Source organism: Ursus americanus, chromosome 1 (assembly GCF_024610735.1).
Source record: "Ursus americanus isolate L20-20 chromosome 1, mUrsAme1.1.p, whole genome shotgun sequence".
Taxonomy (NCBI): domain Eukaryota; kingdom Metazoa; phylum Chordata; class Mammalia; order Carnivora; family Ursidae; genus Ursus; species Ursus americanus.
In genome coordinates, this window is record NC_142127.1 from 73,515,909 (window position 1) to 73,540,256 (window position 24,348).

Genomic DNA, 24,348 nt, shown 5'->3' on the forward strand with positions numbered 1-24,348 from the left:
AAATTGAGGGTTTTAGAGGGGAGGGGGTGGGGGGATGAGCTAGCCTGGTGATGGGTATTAAGGAGGGCACATATTGCATGGAGCACTGGGTGTTATATGCAAACAATGAATCATGGAACACTACCTCAAAAACTAATGATGTACTGTATGGTGACTAACATAATAACAAAAAATATATATATCAAGCAAATCAGTTCTTCAACACCTAAGATTTAAAAGGACATGGCAAAAAAAAAACCTTCTCCCTACTAGTTCTCTTAATGCGACTGTATCTTTTTTTGCATGGGTATAATTCTAGGGTTTGGGAACAATCTGGTGCAGAAACATTAGCTAGTTTATCTGCTCTCGTGGGCTCCACTTCCTTTTCTCCTTAAGCTTAACTTCCAGCAATAAAATGTTATTTTGGGTTATGAATATCAAGTTTTCGTTAGATCATGTTCATTCAGATTTTTTTAAAATCGGAGAACATGAAAACAAAAAGACATCTTAAAGATCATCATTCTAGTCTTAACTCTCCTTTATAAATGATAAAACAGTTGGCTCAAGGATGCATTGTAACCACTGTCCTGTGACCCAGTCTACAAGCAGTCTTGGTCCTCTAGTCACTAGAAATTGAAATGGTTAAGTACAATCTAGTCAAGCTTTTATTCATCACATGAGGCAGGGAAATAGGTGGTCCAATGCTAAGCTTTATTAGTGCCACACACCCTGCTTTCCATTAATATGTACATATAACATATCTTCCCTATTACTGACATTAAACCACATTAATCATATACTGTATGTTTTCTTATATCTCTTGTTCGCAAGTCTTAACCTTTTCTGTGAAGAAGAGGGCTATATCTTAGAAGCCTCTCTAGGTTAGACACTCCTTTGTCATCAAGGCCTTGCAGGGCATCCTACAACCGCTCTGACACTAACTCCCTGGAGTTAAAGCAGACCCCACAGGTTAGGGCGCAGTCCTAGATGAATGCCTCCACTTCAGATGCTAATCACAAGTCAGGGCCCCATTTGACTGGCCAGTTATAAATTGGGGGTTTCCACATCTTCCTTCCTCAAGTTCGATGGTTTGCTGGAACAGCTCCTAGAACTTAGGAATGCACTTTACTTGGTATTTCCAGTTTATTAAAAAGGATACAATTCAGGAACAGCCAGATGGAAGGGATGTATAGGGCAAGGTATGTGGGAAGGGTATGAAGCTTCCATGCTTTCTGGGCACACCTCCACGTGTTCCCCAACCTTGAAGCTTCCCTATCCCTTTGTTTAGGGTTTTTATGGAGGTTCCATTATGTAGGCATGATGGATCAAAACATTGGTGGTTAATTCAATTCCCAGCCCTCCTCCCCTCCCTGAAGTCTAGGGGTGGAACTGAAAATTCCAACCCTCTAATCACATGGTTAGTCCTCTGACAACAGTCACCTCATTAGCCTAAACTCAGGTTTGGTTGAAAGGGGCTTGTTTTAGGAGCTCTGTGGCAGGAATCAGAATGAAGAACAAGGGTGTATTTTCTTCTTCTATCACAATATCGCACTATCGATATGGGCATATGATCTGTCTTCCCTGTTACTGCCCTCAAACCACATTAATCATACAGTGTTTATTTTCCTGTGTCTTGCTTGCATGTTTTAGAGGGCTATTTCCTAGAAGCCTCTTTGAGTTAGATAATCCTGTATTATCAAAGCCTTGTCAGAGCAGCCTCCTATTGGTTCGTTATTATCTTATCAGATAATTTGCTCAGGTGGGATCTTCGGCCCCCCAAACCTCATACCTTGGCCATGCAAACTAGAATGTAATGGTTGGGTTTCACCATGATCACTGTGGTCTTTGTTTCTTCTCACCTAAGTGCCACCTATCTTCCTCACATGAAGGCTTATTAATATATACAGTGTCCTTAGGGCCTCTAAAGTGTTTGCAGAGTGTCCTTGAATCCATTTGGATATATGCATTTTCTCAAAATTCAACTCTGTTATTGTCTAGTTTGGCAGGGCTGGCATAACAAAATACCACAGTCTGGGTTACTTAAACCACAGGACTTTATTTTCTCACAGTTTGGGGGCTAGAAGTCCAAGATCCAGGCATTGGCAGGTTTGGTTTCTTCTGAGGCCTCTCTCCTTTGCTTGCAAATGGCTGCGTTCTGTTTGCCACGTGGTTTTGTCCCTGTGCGTGCATGTACCCTGGTACTTTGTGTGTCAAAATTTACTCTTTACAAAGACACTAGTTAGATTGGATTAAGGCCCACCCTCATCTTACTTAATCACCTTTTTGAAGACCCTGTCTCCAAATACAGTCACCTTCTGAGGTACTGGGAGCTCGGGCTTCAGCATATGAATTTGGGGGAAACACTGTTAATCCCATAACATCCCATCCCGAACAGTTATTGTCTGTCTGGCGTGCCAGTGCATCCCCCTGGTCCTGCTGGTTCTTCAGCTTTCATCTTAGATGTTACTTCCTTAAGAGGCCCTCCCTGGTCCTCCCAGATTGGCTTCAGTGGCTCTTCTGCTCAGGTCATCCTGTTCTGACCCCTGTCATAGTTCTTGAACTTGTCAGTTTACTCCCCTCCCTTCTCAAGTAGCCTGAGAGCTCCTTGAAGACAGGTGGAGTCTTACACACAGTTTCATTTCTCACTGCTAAGAATATGGAGGGGTACAGTTGGCTCCCCCCTACTTTACAGTGGGATCTCATACTTCAGAGTTGGCATCCGCTTAGACTGTAAACTCATTATCTTCTCTCCACTTCTCCAAACCTGCCTTAACAATCTTAATGAAGATTGAAGACCCAAATCTCCAGACTCCCATTACAATCTGGATTGCACTGCTTCTCAAATTCTTTGTGTTCATGGTTAAGAGGGGGGTGTCATATAGTAGTCATTACAGTGATAACAGTGATTACTTCATTATTATTTTAAAAGGAAATCTGTAGGAGGATTTTATCGAGGAGCAAATGTGTATGCACACACCATCTTTTCCCCTTTCCTGAGAGTGGATACATAATCGGCTGTCAGCTCTCTACTGTATATGTGGGAAAGTCGTATGAGAAGAGAAAAGCCAACCAACTTTGAAGGAGTCATGCCTAACAGTGGTATCATAGTATTTGACATTGTTTACCACCTTCATCATGAAATAGTCTTTGTGATACTAAGCTATTTAAGTGTGAGCATTGTATATTGTATGGTATTTTGCATGGTGTTTTGAAATAACGATTACCAACCTCTTCTCACTTTTTTTTTTAAGGCTTTTGCTCATGTGTCCAAGTTACTGTCACAGTGTAAATTTGATCTATTGGAAGAACTTGTGGCCAAAGAGGTAAAGTATACTTTTAATTTTCCTTTAAAAATAAATGTAGTATTCTCCTGCAATAGAATAATATATGTTACCCTTACTTAAAAGTGGTATGTGTGCCGTCAGCCAAAGTAGAGTCCCTGTATCTTTAGTTTTGGGTACTTTGGGTCATATAAAAGCATAGAATGACTTGCTACTTAAGGAATAAGTAAGTAAACACGATGTCTTTCAATTGTCTTTATACTGAATGTTCTGTTAGGAATTACCTATTCAACAATTTGATGCCTTTCAGCCTAGCTTTTGAATATGAGTAAATATGGTAGTGAATTTAAAAATAGGCTTAGAAAAATTGATTCCATAAAGAATTCATCTGCTTTTTGAGAGGCTTTTGAAAATTCAACAAGTGGACTATGGTTTGCTTTTTCCATACTTAGGTGCTCCATGTATTGAAGGAAAAGGTTACTTTACTACCTGACAACCATAAAAATGCCCTTGCTGCTGACATAGATGAAATTGTATACACATCAACAGGAGACATCTCCATTTACTATGATGAGAAAGGTAATGCTAGAGCATAGTCAACATTAAATGATATATAATTGCCAATAAGCTAAACTAGGGGGTAATCATGAAATAGTGGGGTTTTGTTGGTACAAGCCGACTTCAGGGAAAATAATACATTCATTCTTTCAAGACCTAACTCTGGGAGAATTGAGATATGACAATTACTTAAACCCTTCTATCGAGGACCTTCCTCTACTGTTATTTCATTCACAAGAGATGGCATCATCACTTAAGTTGATGAAAATTGTCTAAGGTTGCTATCATGTCTCAAATAGAAAATATTTGTGTTTCAGATTTCCTAACTTGAAGGAAACAATTCAGCATTTTAAATGTCCAGCTGTATATTAAATAGAAAGAGTAAGGGGTAAAAGAAAAATAATATCAGTTAATGACTTTTTTGAAAGTAAGACTAACTGTGGAACTCCCAAATTGGATTTGTTTGGAGTCATGAAAAAGGTTGAAAGGAACTTTAGTGATTATCTGGTTCTTCTCCTTGTCCAATGCATCCATTTTCTCTAGAGCCTTCCTAAAAATGTATTGACTCATTTATTTCTTCTACAAATAATTGCAAATGTATTATGTGCCAGGCATACAGGAAATCTAGCCTTTGCTTACACACTTTCTAGGCAGTTCTGATATAGGACTGTTTAATGGTTAAACATTTTTTACACACATGTTAATTTGGAACATTTCTACAGGTACTTTTAGTGATAAATATTTTCTTCTCCCCTAATATTTCAAATTGCATCTCAGCATCATGGTCACTACCTGATTTTAACATAGGACACTGTCATAATCACTAGCACATAGCAAAGTGAATTAGGGTAAATAGTACATGCTCAGTAAATCATAACTATTATTTCTGAGATGCAGAGAAGAAGGCAAATACATCATAAACCCTAAGAATTTTTTAAAAATAAAAAGGTGTCAATGTAAGTATCTTAAATTAGACTAGAATAAGTATAAAATATGATCTGTAACAACTGTGTAGCTACTGCCATTTTCTAATTTCATTTTGGATATATGGATGATAGATTATTGTGATTTGTATTTGTATATGTGTGTGTGTGTTTTTTCTCTAAGGAAGGAAGTTTGTTAACATCCTGATGTGCTTTTGGTATCTAACCAGTGCCAACATCCCCAGTGAAACTTTAAGTGGAGCCAGTGTATTCCAGGTTAAGTTGGGGGATCAGAACGTGGAAACTAAACAACTTCTTAGTGCAAGCTATGAGTAAGTCTAATCTCATTTCATTGTTTCCTTTCTCTAGAAAATGGAAGGTAGTATGAAGGAAGTATGAAGGTATGAAAACTAAAGGGAGCTTTAGGAAGAAAAGGATTGAAATTTGACAAGTTATTTAAGAAGAGAGAAAGTCATAAAGACATACTGGACATGAAACAGAAGTGTTCAGAGATTAGAAAGAGGTAATATTGCCGAATTTAAAAGGTGTTTAAGCTGTCTATTGCTGCATTATAACCCCCCCCCCCCCAAACTCAGTCACTTCAAGCAGCCATTTATTTTGTCTGCTGTTTTACTGCTCAGGAATTTTGGTAAGGCTCAGATGTGGGGTTTTCTTTGTTTCCTTTCGCATCAACTGGGGTGTCAGGGACTGGAGGATTCATTTCCACAACGGCTTCGTCACTCTCGTGCACCTTGACTTCTCCACATAACGTCTCATTCTCCAAGGCCTCTCTTCATGGCTTGGGTTTGTGGTAGTCTCAGGCTATTGACACATTTTATGTGGTCGTTGGCTAGACCAGTAAAGGGCTTTGCCCAGGACTGGATCATTTCCACCCTATTCTGCCTGTCAAAGCAGTCCTAGGACCTACACAGTTGAAAGGGCATGGAGACACTCCACCTTTTTATGGGGCACTAGCAGGGTCACACTGCAGAAGAACATGTGGGATGGGGCATATGGTTATAACCATCCTTGGAAAATAAGATCTGCCACAGTTGGCACATGGACCATCCACTCTCTAGACATTTATTCATCATTTCCTATTTACCAGGTACTCTGGTAGGGGTTCAGATACAAAATTCCTGCCTATAAGGACGTACTATCTAGTAGGTTAGCAACTTATTTAAAAGAGACACTAGCATGTATTTTTGTGCTAATAAAATTTGGGACAGTGAACCAGTCATGCAAGTCAGTGGAGACATAATTTAATATTTATTTAAAGAAAATACTGTTGTGTTACCAAAACTATATAAACTTGATTTAAAATAACAAATCCCAAAAAGGACCTAAGAAAGAAAATATATTTTGTTTCACTAAGGTAAAAGGTATCCTTATTTTTTCACTTTTCTTTAATGGACGGTGCTTTTTTTCTTTTTTCTTTATTTTGAATTTTGCATTGTTATTATACAAAATCTGAATCATCTCCTTTTAAAGACATTATTTATAATTAAAGAACAATATAATCAATATTCACCTCTGCTGCTTCTGATATTCCATAGTAAGACCATGGACAGTTCGTAAACACCGTTATTTTCAAGATTGATCTAATGTATATAAACCAAATTCCACTAAAGTACTCTTTCCATCACCATGGTGCAATTTCTTTTTCCGCATATTAGGCATTTGTGATAGCAAGTACTTAACAGAATAATACCTGAGTTTCTCTTAAGGACTGGCAGATGTTGGAATGTATATCAGTTCATTAAAATACTCATTTCTGGGGCACCTGGGTGGCCCAATCGATTGTGGCCGGTTCTTGATCTCAGAGTCATGAGTTCAAGTCCCACATTGGGCTCCATACTGGGTGTGGAGCCTACCTCAGGAAAACAAAAATACTCATTTTAGTGGAGAATGTTCTAATTTTGTGAGGATATTTTTTGTGATTGAATTGGTAAATTAAACTTTTTTTGTTTTGATGTTTATTTATGATTAACCATTAGCCTGTTGCTAAAAACTGTCTCTAATGTACACTTGCAAATTACATAGTTATCCAAGAAGTATTTGGGCTAATGTTAAGATTCACATTATTTATAATATTTTCCCCTAGATTTCAGAGGGAGTTTACACAAGGAGTAAAGCCTGATTGGACCATTGCACGGATTGAACATTCAAAGTTATTAGAATGATCTTTCTTGGAAAAATCAGCTTATTGGACTGCTGGCAATTAACTATGAAAAATTAAGGAAAGAAATTTTTGGATGTGTTGATTTTCACTTAGACAAGTCTGTGGCTTACTTTTGTATTATTTTGAACTATTCCTTGTAGTATATTGGCATGATACAATAAAGCATTTTCCACAGATTGTTATCACCTTCTATAAAAGAGATCAAAGTAAAAAAACCACAACAGCCCATTGTTGGTGTCATTCATATTCAATATCATTTCTAATGTCACTTGTACACAACCTAATTTTATAGACAGTAAAGGAAGTATTGAAAAAACTATTTACACATTTCTAAATTAATAGTCCTTAAATATTTTATTTGTCATTAATACATTTAAACCAATAATTCCAGTACATCTAAGATTTATTTTTAAAAATCACTGCTGCTGTTTGATTACTTCTGGTCACTAGCTAGATGAGAAGGACTAGATGGAATTGTACCAGATTGCTCACTGCAGAAACAGAGATCAGTCAAATTGAAGCTTACTACAGTACCAAGAGAAAAAAAATACAACAGTGCCTCAGCCACTATGGGATAATATCAAGTCCTCTAAGATACTTGTATTTGGATTCCTAGACGTTGGGGTAAGGGAGACAAAGACAATATAAGAAATAATGTCTGAACTTTTTCCTAATTGATGAAAACTATAAATTCACAGATCCAAGCAGGGTAACACATAAAGAATACCTTACTAAATATACCATAATCAAATTGTTGAAAACCAGAGAGAATTGTAAAGCAGCTGGAGAAAAAAAAGACACATTCCACACAGGGAATGACTGTGTATTTCTTTCCTCAAAGTGCAAGTTAGAGACCTTGGTATAAGATCTTTAAAGTGCTTAAAGAAAAAGCCTATTAATCTAGAATTCTATATTCAGCAAAAATATCCTTCAGAAAAGGTGAGAAAAGACTTTTTCAGACAGGGAAAAGACAAATGAATTTGTTGCCAGTAGACCAGTAGACCTATAAGAAATATTAAGGATCAGGATGCCTGGGTGGCTCAGTCGGTTAAGCATCTGCCTTCAGCTCAGGTCATGATCTCAGGGTCCCGGGATCGAGTCCCTCATCTTGCTCCTTGCTCAGCGAGGAGGCTGCTTCTTCCTCTGCCTGCTACTTCCCCTGCTTGTGCTCTCTCTCTTACAAATAAATAAAATCTTTAAAAAAAAAATCTTAAGGGCCAATGGACAGAATAGAGTTCAGAAAGATATATGCCTATTGGACAATTGGTTTCTGACAAAGGTGGCCAAAGTAATTGAGGAAAAGGTAGTCTTTTTAACAAATGGAATAACTATTCAAATGGGAAATAACCTCAACTTTTGCCTCACACCATACATACTTCTAGTGCAAAATTGGATTGCAAAATGGGTCATAGATTTAAAAGCTAAAATTCTAGAAATTGTAGAAAGAAACTTTGAAATTGCTATCTTGGAAGAGACAAAGATTTCTTAGGACACACAAAGCATCAGTCATGAAAGAAAATAAGTAAATTGGAATATATTAAAACTTACGATCTTTGAAAGACAGTAGTAAGAAAATGAAAGCCAGGTCACAGATTGGGAGAAAATACTTGGAATACCTATACTTGACAAGGAACCTGTATTTGGAAAATATAAATAATGCTTATAAAGCTCAATAATGAAAAGTTAAACAGTCTACTAAATATTGGGCAAAAGATTTGAATAGATTCTCCATGAGATACTCAAACTGCCAACAAACACGTAGAAGGATGCTCTACACCCTTAGTCAACAGGAAAATGAAACGACATGGAGATACTACTACAAACCCACCAAAATGGTTTCAATAACAAAACTGCCAGTACCAGATACTGGTGAAGATCTGAAGCAACTGGAATTCTCAAATACTGTTTGTAATAATGCAAAGTGGTATAACCATTTGGAATATATTTTGGCAGTTTCTTACAAAGTTAAACATATGCTTATAGGATCCAGCAATTCTATTCCTAGGTATTTATCCAAGAGAAGTGAAAGCCTACATCTTTGCAAAGTATTGTATGTGAATGTTCATAGCTTTTTTTTCTTAATGACTCCAAACTAAAAAGATCCCCAAATGTTCAGTAGATGAACAGATAGACAAATGAAAGAAAGAAGCCAGACATAAAAGAGTACTTACTGTATAATTACATTTCTGTGAAATTCTAAAGAAGTTAAAACATTCATTGTAGCATTATTTATAATAGCCGAGATATCAAGTTGGGGGCCAGGTATTTTATCTAAAGGAACATAAATTTGGTTTGACTTCTAGCTAGTTGACTTTTTAAATCTCTTTGAAAATGTTCAGCTACATGTTGGAACTCTCCAAATTGGCAATTTTCCATTTCATTGTACTTTCTCTGATTAAGTGCGCTATTTCAGGTGTGAGCCCATTGACACTGAGAGAACAAAGACCCTTTCTTTCAGGTGTTGGGTGTATTGTGTCTACTCCAACTGTTTAAATGTTTCCTGAAGTTTATTTTTAAAGTCTGTTATTAGTTTATCATCACTTCCTTTCCAATTTTGAATCTGCCTTCAATTATGCATAAAGGAAAGACTACATGTCCCGATGTAATGCATTTCATATATATATGTTGCCCTTTCAAAGCCATTTTCTTACATACAATTGGGTTAGTTAGATCTCCTCCTGCTGTTCCCTAACTTGCTACTTTTAATCTCTTTTTTTTTTTACTTTTTGAGAGGCTAGCAATTAAGCAAGCTAACTATAAATTAGATAGCCCAGGAAGATATCTATCTATGAATAAGATATAACATATAAAATATCCTATTATGTATGTGCTATCTATATTATACATATGCTATCTATATATAATGAAATACATCCTATTATATATGTGCTAGAAAGAGAGGGAGAGATAAGGGAGAGTTACTAAGGAATTGGGTCATGTGATTGTGGAAGCTGGCAAGTGAAATATCTGCAGGATAGGTGGGCAGGCAGGACACCCAGAGAAGAGTCAGTGCTGCAGTTTAAGACAGAAGGTGGTCTCCTGACAGAATTCATTCTTACAGGGGAGGGGTGTCAGTCTTCTCCATTTAAGGCCTTCAACTGACTAAATGAGGCCCACCCACAGTATGGAGGATAATCTGCTTTACTCAAATCTGCTGATTTAAATGTTAATCTCATCTAAAAATACCTTCATAGAAACATCTAGAATAATGTTTGGCCAAATATCTGAGTATCATGACCTAGCCAAATTGACTCATAAAATTAACTGTCACAGCTACAATATAGACTATATACTCTCCCCTTAGAATAAAAAAAATGAATATTTTGCCATATTATTTCATCTCTCCAGCCCCCCCAACACAGTTTTTATCTAAACTATTTGAAAGTAAGTTTTGGACATTGTATATTTCACTCCTAAGTATTTCAACATGCATTTCCAAAAATAAAGACAGTATCCTATATAAATATAAGAATATTAGCAATAATTCCATGTCATCTAATATTTAACCCAAGTTTAAAATTCCACCAATTGTCTTTAAAATGTCTTTGAACCAAGATCCAATCAAGGTTCACACATTGCATTTAGTTATGTCTTAAGTTCTTTTAAAACTTTTGGAATATTCTCCATTTTTATGGCATTGTAATTCTGAGGAGTCTAGGATAGTATAACATATAGCGTAGTAAACATATAGCATGTCTGATGCAGAATGTGTTTGATTATTTTATTATGGTGTCATTTCTGTAAGCTGGCTGGAAGTTAGGGCTAAAGGCTTGATTAGATTCAAGGTAAACATTTTTGGTAAGAATATCTTACAAGTGATTTGCGTACTTGGTATTATAGAACACATATATACACATATATAGAACACGTACACACAAATAAATATATATAGTCATACATACTACCATACACAGCTGTAGGCTGTATAATAGTGTCAGCGACGTTTATATCCTAATGCCGGGAACCTGTAAATATGTTATCTTACATGACAAAATGGGAGTTTGCAGATATGATTAAGGATCTTGTGATGGGAAGAATAGCCCGGATTATCTGGGCCTGAGCCTGATGTTATCGCAAGGGTCCTTATGAAAGGGAAGCAGATAAGTCAGAGTCAGAGTGAAGGAGATGCAGTAATGGAAGCGAAAGTCGGAGTGATGTGGGGCCATGAGAGCCAAGGAATGTAGACAGCATCTAGAATGTAGAAAAGACAAGAAACAGATTTCCCCCCAGAGCCTGCGGAAGGAGAGCGGCCATGCTCACCCACTTTAGACTCCTGACCTCCAGAACTGTAAAATAATAAATCTGTGTTGTTTTAAGCCACTAAGATTGTAGTAATTTGTTACATTGGCAACAGGAATTAATATACCAGATGATCCTTGCATGAATTCTACTACAGTTTGCAAAACAACGGTTCTCTAATTCTATAATACCTTCTATTGGCATTCTATAAAACAGAGCCCCTTCCCTTTAAAAAGATAAATCACCACAAGCTCATGAATTTTAGTCATCCAGTGTAATATCAATTACTATCCTCTCGATTCTTAAATAGCCCCCAGTTTGGCCAGTGGGAGCCCCTATAATTTGTTTGCTGTGACAGGTAAAGACTATTATGACTGTAGTTGTTAATCTTTGAATGCTTCTGCATTTTTTGGCATAAAGATATGTCCCAGGATCTTCATGTTCATTTCCTGCCTCAGATCCGAAAAATCAGTGTTTTTTTTTTTAAAGATTTTATTTATTTGAGAGAGAGACAGCCAGGGAGAGAGGGAACACAAGCAGGGGGAGTGGGAGAGGAAGAAGCAGGCTCCTAGCGGAGGAGCCTGATGTGGAGCTCGATCCCAGAATGCCAGGATCAGGCCCTGAGCCGAAGGCGGACGCTTAATGACTGCGCCACCCAGGCGCCCCTGAAAAATCAGTGTTTTGTGCAAAGAATCATGATTTCTTTTTGGGGTGATTGCTATAGCCTGAATGTGTACCTCCTAAATTCATATGTTGACATCCTAACCCCCAATATCATGTTGTTAGGAGATGAGGACTTTGGGAAGGATTCAGTCATGAGGGCAGAGTCCTCATGAGTGTGATTTGTCCTCAAAAAAGAGATCCCAGAAAGTTCCTTTTGCCATATGAGGGCACAATGAGAAAATGGCCATCTACAATCCAGGAAGAGGGTTCTCACCAGACACTGCATCTGCTGTCACCTAGATCTTGCACCTCCCACGCTCCAGAACTGTGAGAAATAAATGTTCATTGTTTAAGCCACCCAGTCTATGGTACTTTCATTACAGCAACCTGATTGGACTAAGACAGGATAATGTTTAGAAACCAACCTTTGGGCATCTTGAAGCATTTTACATTTAATATCTGCAAGAGAATGCTCATATTTACATATATTTGAGATTTGGGATCATTTTTCTAAAGTAACTTTGGGAGAGTTAAATGTAGACCGTTTGCTTTTATTTCTGTCAACCTTATTTAAAACAATTCCTCCCCCATCACTCTCTATGCCCTAACTCAGATTTATTTTGGTTTATAGGACTTATCATATCTGCCAGTGTAGTATATATTGCTTTGTTGATTTATTCCATTGTCTGTCTTTCCAACCAAGGGAAGGAATTTGTCTGTCTTGTTCACTGCTGTATTTCCAGGGCCCAGAACAATATCTGGTATATGGCAGAACTTAGTAAATATTAGTTGAATGAATAAATAAATGAGCAAGCCTCACTACTATTGAGTTTCCTGGTTCATATGACAGGAAAATTTTCCCTCTTGCTTTTGATTTGGTGTCCCAGCAAGCTGGATGTGGTTTCTTTTGTCATGTGCAATCCCCTTCTCAGTGGGTAAATGATATTATTTGATAAGTGACCTTGCTTTTTATAGTCCTATAGTAAATGTCATTTATTGTAAATACCACACGGTGGCGCTAATGGTGTATGGAATCTGAATGCCAGGCTGGGCAGTAAATTTGATAGGGTCTGAAGTCACTGAGGAATGGGAGAATTGCTTTGCTTACTGACAGATTTTTGTAGATAGATATGTTGTAGGAAACTGCTTAACAAAAAAGTTTCATGAACAGAGTTTATTGATGTTAAAAGGGTTACGTGCATGAAACTTACCCACATCTCTTCTCTGAATGTTGGAACTGTAGATTGTATCATTCAGTTCTGCTGTGATCGCTCCCATCTTCAGAAGGTTTTTTCTGGATGGTGTAGTGTATCAGTCAGGATAATATAGATTATGGTGCAGTAACAAACAATCTCCAAATATCAGTGGATTGAAGCAAAAAAAATATTTTTTGTTTACACTGCTTATGCTATTAATAAGAGATACCTGGGGGCTCTACTCAGCAGTGGTATCACACCACCTGCCCTCCTGGACACAGCTGATGGGCAGCCACTACCTGATATGATGGTAAATAAAAAATGCAACTTTGCAGGGTCTCACATTAGCAATTAAAGACTAAACTTGGAAGTGATGCAGTTCATTGGCCAGAACATGACCCTACTTAACTACAGAGATCCACCAAGTACAGTTCTATCATGTGGCTGAAAGACAGAGATTGAGAAGCATTTGGTGAACAGTAACAATTGTTACCACATGCTGCAAGTAATTACCTCTCTTGTTTTAATTCTAAGAATGGCTATTGTAGAGCCAGTCAGCTCATACTATTACATCAGAAAGATCAGGAAGCTTGGTAAAAAAAAGGGACTTCCCAGATCTTCTGGTAACTTATTATTAGCTGAGGATTATTGACTACTCTGCTATAAGAGCCTGAAGATGAGGGGCTCTATTTCCGTATACTAGTGATGGAAGAGGTCTTAGACCAGTGTTAAATGAAAGAGACCATTGAACACCTGAATTCCATTCTCTTCTGTGATGAGATCTGCCAAGGTGCTTTAAAATACCCTTTAGATTAATGGGGGCAACATATGAAATTGAAATTGGTTAGCTAAGACCTTATATAGTGTCAATCTTATTATAAGTTGTTTATTGTTCCAAAATAATAGTTTTAAGAAACTTAGATAAAAATAAAACTTTATGAGAGTACTTAATCTTGGTCATTCAATCTCAGTTTGGGTAAATCATGCAAATATTGGCATATCATTTAGGATTACTTCTGACTGCATGAAATGAAAACTTTTAAGATCACGACTTAAATAATACAGAAGTAGTTGACTTCTCTTACACATGAAAGAACTCCAGAGATAGGATACTTTGGGCTGGTATGCCAACTCCACAGAGTCCTTGGGGGTCCAGGCTCCTTCCAGTCAACATTGCCTTCCTTAGAGTATGACACTTGTCCTCATAGTACAAAATGGCTGGTAGAGCTCCAGCCATTATATCTATATTCCAGTAGCAGAATGGGGGGAAGGAAAGAATAAGCAAAGAGGCAAAGATGCTTTCTCAGAAATCACACAAAACACTTCCATTAGACATATGGCCAGACACAATTTTATTAGGGCTGGGAAATACTGTCTTTTTGCTGGGTACATTTTATTGCCCAAATAAAACTAGGGGTCCTAAAACTAAAGGAAGAGGAGGCGGCAACGAGCAACTTGCCCTAATTGAGTTACTTGAGTCATGAGTCGGTGTGGACTCTGGTAAACGGCTGATAGGTTTGCTTTGCCAGCTTCACTGAGGAAGAACCCCATATGCTTTCTTGCTGGGGTCTGGTAATAGCCCTAACCATCGCCCAGCTAATTTTTAAAACCTGGATGTGATAGAGCACCAGAGAAGACTGAGCCCACAGCTGCTTAAGAATGCTCCAAATAGTATGTCCAGACCTCTGAGGGCTCACTTCCTGTTGTTTACACCACACACGCATTCCTGCCTGGAGGACTCTGGGTATAGTCTATCCCATCTTCAAAAATAGAAACCTCGTGACTGTACTCCCCTCCGTTCTATAAACCAATCAGGCTATTGGACATTCTATCAAAATTTACCTCATTTACTTGCTTAATGAATGACAACTCTGGTTCAATTTTGTATGAGAAGTAGTTAAAGTATCCTGTGATACTTTTTGCCTTTATGTGAAGAGTCCATTAGCAACAGTGGAAAAAGTAGATAATCAGATCCTGTGATGAGCCTTCCTCAGCCTGTGACTGTGAGCGCAGAGGAACTACGGGCAAAGCTGTATGGGCTGAGCAAACACCTCACCTGCCCTCCTCCCCACCCCTTATCCTGGCTTTATTGATTCTCACAATGTGCATTGTGATACGGTGTTCTACCTGGGGCAAAAGCTCCAATAGAGCAAAATATGGTTTATCTCAAACAGGAATAGCCAATTCCAATAACTGACCTTGTTAACTAATTTATTGCTAAGAAAGAGACTCCCTATTATTGCTCCCTAAAGGGGGAAAAAACCCAATTTTAAAACCAACTTAAAATTTATACCACATAACAAATCACATATTTTTGTCACCATCAAGTACTTTGAGGCAATCATTTTTCCGAGGGACTAAACCAAGGATTAGCTTTGCCCAAAAGAAGCCATTCTGTGTAGACTTATTGGACTATTACTTGATTACCTACCTCCCCCCTCACCACTGGTCTCTAGCCTCCCATTCTTTCTGTTCCTCAGGCACATCAAGGTTGTCCCTACCTTGGCACCTTTGGAAGAACTATCCCTTTGCCAGCTATATGCTCTCTGTTCTGATCTTTAATGGCTGGTCATTTCTTGTCATCCAGGTTCCAGTTTAAATGCCACTGCCTCCATGAAGTCTTCCTGCTCAATCTACAGCAGCCCGACCTGATCATGCTCTGATTTATTTTTTCTCACAGCATTTACTGTCATCCAATAGTTTCTTTTTCATTTATTTCTTTATTGTCTGGCCTCCCTCTGCTAGACTGGGGGCTTCCCATTTCAAGGTACTGTCTCATCATGTCTGGCAAAATATCCTTTACCTCACGGGAGTTCGGTTTAGGGCAGAGTTTCTCGACCTTGGCATCACTCACACTTGGGGCTACATACTTTTTGTTGTGGGATGAGCTGTCTTGTCCACTATAGGGTATTTAACAATATCTCTGGCCCCCTAGTTGTGACAACCAAACACGTCTTGACATCGCCAAGGGTCTCCTAGGAAACGAAATCACCTGCATTTGAGGAACACCGGGTTAAGCTATTGGCCGCTGGGTTGCTGTGCTGGGGTTCAGAAGGCGATATTGTCAATACTGTCCGAGAGTAATAGTACCTATCATTTATGGATTGTCTACAGATACTGGGCACTGTTCTATGGGTTTTACATGTAATCGATGGAACATCCCTTCTAATAGGTACTATTATCCTCATTGTACAGCTTGGGAAACTGAGGCACACAGTGATCAGTTAATTTTCTAAATTCACACCATTAGTATGTGCGGAAGCCCGGGATTCAAACCAGACAACAGGCTCCAGAACTCTGTGCCAAGAGGAGTGGGCACTGTTGTGGGCATCTCACTGCCCCGCCCCTGGTGGCAGAGACTGGGCATCAGATGGGCTCCCATCTTTCAACCCACGCGGCTGTTCATCCAGTGACCATGAGCAAGTGACAACGTTCCTCTCCAAGCCTCATTTACATCTGTATATAAAAACTAACTAATTAATGAAAAAATTCCATGCAGAGTTGCTTTAGGCATTGATTGCAGTAGCCTATCCGTAAACACCCTGGTTAATGGCACACGGTAAATCCTGCATTAGTTTCTGCTCTCCTTCCCTTCTCCTTGGCTCCACGCGCCAAGTACTGAAGGCAGCTGCTAAAAATCTTGGTTAGAGAAGTCCACGGGGAAATCTAACCTTTAAGCAATCTGCAGGGTTTTTGTTGTTGTTGACCAGGAGCAGGTGAAAGCAGCCCCCTTAGAAACAGCCTGCCGGGCTGGCATCTCGTCCTCGCCTGCTAATGACCAGCAGCCACAAACCATCGGCCCTTCCCCATTAAGCCAAATGGAGCTTTTAAATCTGTACTGATTAGATCCCCCGGAGCCTGGCTGACAAGGAGCTTTCCTGCTCCATTTCTTGATGTGAGTGAATTAATTGCCTGACCTATTGTTTTCTACCACGGCCAATTACGGGCGTTTGCAGATGACGCTCTTGAGCCCTTTGGCCAGCAGGGGGCCTCCTTTGCCAACATAACTGAGTTGGTGCTCAGGCTAGCTGGCAGAGCCCCACAGGAAACTGGGTACCTTTGAAAAGTTAGCTTAGATCAGGGGTTCTTAATTTGGGGGCAAAACATCTCTATGGATAGAATTGGGTGGGGAAAAAGCTATGTGTTTATTTTCACTATCCTCTTACTGAAATTTAGAATTTTCTTCAATCATGAATGTAGGCAACAAATCACAGGTATTTGTAGATCCCACCATAGGTGCTGCAGAGCTCTTGAAATATTGGTTGTATCCCTCACTCCTTCAAAATAAGGTCATGAGAGGACCTGCTGCTGGATCTTGTTATTTAATACATCAATAAAAAAGCACATATGGACCATACCACACATTTGTTATTTTTGTTGTTGGTATTTTAATATTGGTATCATTAGTTTGCTATTTTATTTTATTTTTTTATTTTACTTCGCTTTTTTTTTTTTTTTTTAAACATATTCTGAGAAGAGGCCGATGGACTTAATCAAACTGTCGAAAGTATTCCTGGTACAATGGTGTCTGGGTGGCTCAGTTGGTTACATATCTGACTCTCGATTTCAGTACAGGTCATGATCTCAGGGTCGTGAGATCGAGCCCCGTGTTGGGCTCTATGCTGAGCATGGAGCCTGCTTGAGATTCTCTCTTCCTCTCCCTCCTCCCCCTGGTCATGCACACGCCCTCTCTCTTTCTCTCTCTCAAAAAAAAAAAAAAAAAAAAAAAAGTATCCGTGGTACAGAGAGAGGGTTAGGAACACTTGGCTGAGAGGCCACTGGGCAAGTCTCTGGAAGAAAGAAGTTAGTCTTCAAGGGAATCTTTATACTTAATAATTTTTAGTTGTGACTCACCTCCTGCCCTTCCATCTCCTCTGATGATGTAAAGATGTGTCAAACATATCAAAACTATTAGTTACAGTGCTTGGCAGCGTACAATTGACATCAGAATGAAATTTTAGTGTATTCAGAATTGTGTTGAATTTTAGAGAATTCAGGACGCCTGTCATTCTGGCCTCAGGGAGGAAGGGGCCTAGCTTTTCTAGCTGTCTCTGGCTTCACATTTTCGCTATACTTGGCTGGTTTCCAGGGCTCAGGAATCATCTGAAATCATGAGTTTCCTTCCATGCTCAGCTCTGAGACATAGAGTCACTTTTCAGTGAGAAGGCCTCAGCCCGTGGGAGCGTTGCTTCCAGAACCTAATCCTCTTCCACTGCTGTAAGAAACATTCTGAAATACGTACACCAGAAGTGGGGATGTGGAGAGTTCCCTTCCCCAGAGTCTTCTGTTTCTTTTCCCTCAGGGAAGTAAAGCCAGGCTGGACCTGGCTGAGGTGTCTGGTTTTCCTGACCAATGCTGATAGCTTATCCAGGGTCTTGGCCTCCAGGGGGCACAGACAATATGCGAGCCCACACGGTAACTGTCACTCTGGCACTTCCTCCTCTCCCTCTCTGAACCTCCTACTTTCTCTCTGCTGTATCTTTATGCTGTCCCTTCCCTTCTGCTCCTTAGGCCTGCCCTTTCATTCCCAGATCAAACCTTTTTAAAAATTCCTTAGGAAAACAATGGCTCCTGCAGCAGCAATAGTAACAAAACCAATAACCATTCCTTTATTTATTAAAGGCCTGTAACATGCAAGTGTTGCGTGAGACACTTCTCATTTAACCCCCTGACCAGCCATCACAGGTTAATGGTGACCCCCCCCCATTCGTGTCCACTTGCAACCTCAGAATTTGACCTTATTAGGAAATAAGGTCTGTAGATGTAATTAGCTAAAAATCAAGATGAGATCATCTCATTTAGGGTTGGCCTGAATCTAACGACTGATGCCCTTATAAGACAAGGGACACAGAGAGAAGAAGGCCATGTAAAGATGAGGCAGAGACTGGAGTTATGCCGCCATAAACCAAGGTGTGCCTGGGGCCACCAGCAGCTGGAAGAGGCAAGGAACGAGTCTTCCCTAGAGCCTTCAGAAGGAACTTACCCCTGCTAATACCTTGATTTCGGACTTGAGCCTCCAGAACTATGAAAGTAAATGTTTCTGTTATTTTAAGCCACCCAGTTCGTGGTACTTCTTCACAACAGCCACGGAAACTAATACACCAGTCAATGAGACGGGTTTTATCGCCCATCTTTGTCCAATGAAGACAGCCAGGCTCAAGAGGCTATATACCCACTCAGATTTGTAGAGCTGGTAGAAGACCTGGGATTTGAGCCCTGACCTAAGAAACCACCCCATGTCTTCAGTGGAAATATTGGATTCCATTAGTCATTGACTTTGATAGTTGATTAAAGTAATTCATTTTCATGTTTGAGGGAGACACTGGGCACAAGCTGTGGCTACATTGTAAAGACAGTATAGAATTCCCAAAGGAAGCCCAGTCTATGTGGGGAGGGAAGAGGAGAAACAGGAACAGCTCTCCACCCTCCTGCTTAGCTGTTGCTTGAGTCCTGACCTGGAACGGGCACTCCAGGACCATTCCTTGGGAAGGCTTGTTCTCTCCGCTTCACTCGCTTTCTTATCCAAACTCTTTCTGGGGCTCTACAGATGTTCAGGTGACGAATCAAGATCTCTCTGAGGCAGGCCTCTTGTTATTACAGTGAGCACTCTGTTTCCCAGAAGATAGGGTCCAAAAGGCTAGTAGGGACTTTATCATAAGCCCAATGTGGCACTGCAAACGTTCTGACTAAAATCATCTGAGGGTGAACAGAAAAGGTTGGCTTTAGCCCAGGTGCACAATCTTTTTTCCCCCATAGGAACATTTCTAAGAAAATGGGTGTCTGTCCTTAGAAAAATCACCTCATTCCTGAGGCTTTTATGGGTTTTGTCATATTCTACATATCAGGCCCAGTAGTGTGGTGGGAAGTTCCTGGGGACACTGGACAGCCGTGGGCCCCATCAGCATGGTAGGTGGCTGGCCTGTGACTTGCTTTGGTGACACTTTCAGGGATTCAGTGGTGTCAGGTCATTTGGCCGAAGGGCTGGCAATTTATTAACATCCCTATCCCTGGCTTGTCAGGAGTTACAAGGTTACACACTGACAGGATGTTTTTTATTTAAAAAATAGGATTTCCAAGACAAGGTCAGTTTTAGTCTTGGTAGCCCTGCTACTGTCACTATAGGTAAAACTCATCACAAGTTCAAATCCCAGCTCAGTTCTTACCAGGCGGGTATCCTCAGGCAAGTTCTCAAGCATCCCTGGTCTCTGGACCTTTCCGTTTCGAAAATACTAACCCATCTCAAAGGTCTGTGGTAGACTGAACATTTAAAAGTCAAATAGGATATAAAAATAGGAAAAAACAAAGTAATAAAAAATGTGTGTTATCCCCTCCCCAATTCAGTATTAAGGGTTATAGTCAGATGCAGAATGACCACGGAGCTACATGCCAAAAGCAAGAAACAGATTATCCTAAATGACTTTTTTCCCCTAAAAAATCTGTTGATCCCCTTCCTTTTAGTTCTCATCTAACTCCTAGCAGGAGACTAGGTGATGGGGAATAATAACCTATATCGAGTTGGCAGGTTCTGTACTTACGTGCAAGATTGTGCTATTATTAGTCTTGTGAGATCAGGGGTCTATAAATATGTGAGAGAGCCTTTCTTTGTGGTTAGGTTTTAGTCATGGCCCCTGAGTTCTTTTGTAATAGGATCCTAGGGTCTTGCAGATACAGCCTTCAGTGTCAGCTGGTCCAACCTCCTCAGTTTGACATACAGACAAACAGAGGCCAGAGAGTCATAGTCTCTTTGGGCTTCATTTTCCTCATCTGTAGAATGAGGATGACAGTCCTCACCTCAGAGGGTGTTCTATACTTTAGGGCCCAGAAAGGTGCCTGGCATGTGTGAGAGCCAGCAAACCTTGGTAGTGAAAGAAAATCTCTGTAGCAGACTGCTGGGTTCATACTCTGGTCTTCCCCTTACTCTTTTGTGGCCTTGGGTGAATTAACTAAAGTCTCCGATCCTCACAGAACTGTTGGAAGGATTGAATTAGTTACTATACATGAAACACTTAGTGCCTGATACCTAGTAAGTACTAGACAGGGATTAATTCCTTACTATTGTGATTCTGAAAGAGATGACATCGTTTATAGAAGATTGCCCATTTAGGGGCAGAACCAGAGAAAGAATAAAACCTGTTAGTTCCTACCTGTGTGTACTCCCTACCAAACCCACATTCCTCTTCAAGGAAACCAGTTAGATATCAGCACAGCATCCATTTCTAACCTCTTTGATGCCTTTTCTGGCTCCTGGAATTATGATAGAGCTGAATTGTTTATTTCACCCACGAGGATCATAGAGTTTGCAATACAACTTAACCGATAAGGTTAAGGGGTGAGTAAGGTGCATCAGCACGCTGTACACAATCCCCGGGGACCGAGGGAGAAGCGCTGCCATTTGTCTCCATTAGGGGGCGTCAAAGGGAGAGAGAAAGGTGGAAGGAAGAGGAGGAACCAGCAGCTCCCCATCCTTCCTGTTCCTGTGGGGGTGGCCCAGCAATGGCCCTTCCGCCTGACTCTACCCCGGAGGCGTTGATTTCAGTTTTGCAGTTTTTCCAGCCTTCCCTGACACCCTTCGTCAGGGATCTGAATTCGTCCTCCAAGATCCCAAGGCACCAGCGCCAGCCAAGCTCCCTTCCAAACTTTTAAAATGTAATGATGCCGACCTCCCTTTACCCCAGCCCGAGGTGGCGGGTGCTTTGTGCAGTTAGTACCTCTTTTATGCTTTTAATTGTTTAACACTTGGTTAGAAATTCCTTATGTTAAAGTCTCACTGTTGAAATAATTGGGATAGTTTATGTCTTCTGAGACGCTGGCAGATACGCACATGAGGACATGACTGTGCATTTACAAAAATAAAAATAATCCACTAATAGGGGCAAATAAAAAGTCTTCAATCATCTCCTGTCCCATCTCACATTCCATACTGGATGTGGTCATGTAAATGAGGTCTTTTTTGAGTGTCCATCAGTCACGCCATTCCCTGGAAGAAATCGGAGTTTTTAGCAGGTGTCTGTCCCTCCAGAATTAAAAATAAATACACATTTACAGACATATCTATATGCAGTCATGTATTGTAGAGTAGGATTACCTAATGAAAACATAACGAAATAATGTAGCATAAACACAACCATATATTAGCATTTAAAGTCCTTTTTCTCTTTTCTAAGGAAATTGGTTTCTTCCATTTTCAAATCTTAATTAGCGTTAGATCCCAGCTCTCTCATTTTAATTGTTCTGCTTTATTTCCCCACTCAAAATGTTCTAGTCTTTCATTTTTTTCTTTGCTCTTGATATAACTTATGCGTATAGGTGTAAGTTAAACGCACAATAAATGGCGTCACGAAGAAAAGAGAATGCCAGAAGAGTTCAGAATAGGAAGGAATCACTTTCAACTGAAGAAGCCAGCAAAGACTTCTTAGAGGAGGTAGAATTTGGGTGAATCTTGAAGGATGTGTTGGACTTGAAGTAAGAAAAAAGCCGGAGAGAACATTACGAAGCCTGATGACGCATGTGATCTATCACAGTGAGACGACCAGCCTTCTGCGTTGTGGAACAGGACTACGCAAAATCCGCGATGCGGTCGGTCCACGAGAAACATATCCGTACATAAAACCATGAGATGGACCCAAGGAGAAAAACATCTATTTCTCCGGTCCAGAGTGGGATGAGTTTATAAGCCCATGTCTGAGATGCTGTCAGATGCCTTTTCCTCTTTGTTTATCCTTTCCACAGTTCGGACAGTTGCTCCATTGTCCCCCTTCCCCGTTCAACACCACTCAAGGCCCCTTCCCACCTCAACAAGCCCAAGCCCTCCACCATTGAACAAATAAACAGGAATCTTTTTTTTATTCACCTAAATTTGCAGACCCTGGTCTTACATTCAAAAGTCAAGCAGCCCTGTTGCATTATCATTTGTAATCCCTTTAGATTTTCCCTTAACATCTCAATGAAATTCTCTCATAAATCCCCTTCTTTGCTGACCAAGTGCTGTGCAGTTGCTGATTTTGCAAGATACGTGCTAATGTAAAGTATGTCTCCTTTGAGTCTCTTTATCACTTGGTTGCTCTCTGCTCCACCTTCTCCATATTTATGTCCTTATCAGGGCCGCACACAGTATTTCAAATGAGCCTCAGTGTTCTTCCTGCCATGCCCGCATATTGACTGGAACCCGATAGCCTATCTCAAAATTGGCTTGGGGGGGGTGGGGGGGGATTCTTTTCCTCATTGTGGTTAGAATAGCTTGCCTTGTAAATGCCAGAGTATATATGTGCAGATTAGGGTTTTTACAAAGAACGGTGTCAAATGCTTTCCGGAAAGGTGTTTAGATTATTTGGAGAGGCTGCTTCAGCCATTAACATGTTCCTTTGCAGATTCACCTTGCAGGTTTGTAAGACAGTTTCCCCACTGAAAATCTGTGCTGATTTCTTTGTAATTAAACATAACGTTCTTAGCAATTCCTGCATTCAAGCTGTGGCTTAGAGCTTCAAAACACTTTCCCCTGCTGTTGAAATCAGGAGGCCCATGGTCTCCCAGATACTTTCTAAAAGCCTCTCTTAACAGTGAAGAAGCCTTCACAGCTTCTGTCTTATTCAGCTGTTGCCACTGATAATTTCAAAGACATATTCACAGGCTCTGCTTTGCATCAGGCAGCTGTTATGTGGTTACTGAGTGTTTGTGGGAGAGTGTGCGGCTCCACGTCTCCTTTCAAGTTTCCACTTGCATGCAGGATTGTCTGAGGAAGGTTTTGTGCTTTTCCCCCAGTGCAGTGTGTTTCCTGTTTTCCTTGGGAGGGCTCTGTGCTGTAATCATTTTTCCATTCCGAGTGCCTTAGAGGCTGATTTACTTAACTGTTTTGACGCCTTCTCTGCATCTAAATTTGCATTTCTGCAATAGAGTTTGGCGTTTGTTTCCTAGGGGCAGAGCACATTTCACTTCTGTCTCATCCCTATCGTTTCCCTCTACTCACTGTATCTGTGCACAAGCCGCCTCCTTCCAGACCTGAGACCCGAAACCTCAGTTTTGCTTTTCTCCTGCTTGGCCTGATGTCAAGATGATTTATAAAGCACTCTGGCCCCAGTGCCATGGGCCAACGATAGCATCAGGTTAGCAGCCTCTGAACTGCGTTCCTGGACTTGCCTATCGATTAAGACCACTCCCGGGTGCAGCGCATGCCACACGTTCCGTCCAGCAAGCCCTGGTTTATACACCGGTCATTTACAATGAGCAGCATTTCAGTCATCATTGCCCCATGTGCCCGTGGCACTGTTTTGATTCGCATTCATAGACTGCAGTCACCCGTAATTAAATCCTGTTGCTGTTGCATGAATTAT

The 24,348-nt window shown here is 40.2% G+C and overlaps 1 protein-coding gene across 5 annotated transcripts in view; it reads left to right on the top strand.

Moving 5' to 3' along the window:
- The window catches only part of MAIP1 (matrix AAA peptidase interacting protein 1), a 77,314-nt gene that overhangs the window by 2,580 nt on the left and 50,386 nt on the right, over positions 1–24,348 (top strand). For 4 of the 5 annotated variants that reach the window (XR_015724637.1, XM_087862422.1, XM_087862415.1 and 1 more), the window contains exons 2-4: positions 3,231–3,302; positions 3,713–3,839; positions 4,926–5,073. Coding sequence is in view for 4 of the 5 variants with exons in the window: in XM_087862422.1 (XP_087718548.1) it covers positions 3,231–3,302; positions 3,713–3,839; positions 4,926–5,073 (347 nt within the window). In the remaining variant the exon portion in view is untranslated. Of the gene's footprint in view, positions 1–3,230; positions 3,303–3,712; positions 3,840–4,925; positions 5,074–6,845; positions 7,100–24,348 lie in introns of those variants that run through there. The other variant, XM_045806415.2, reaches the window with a different exon arrangement.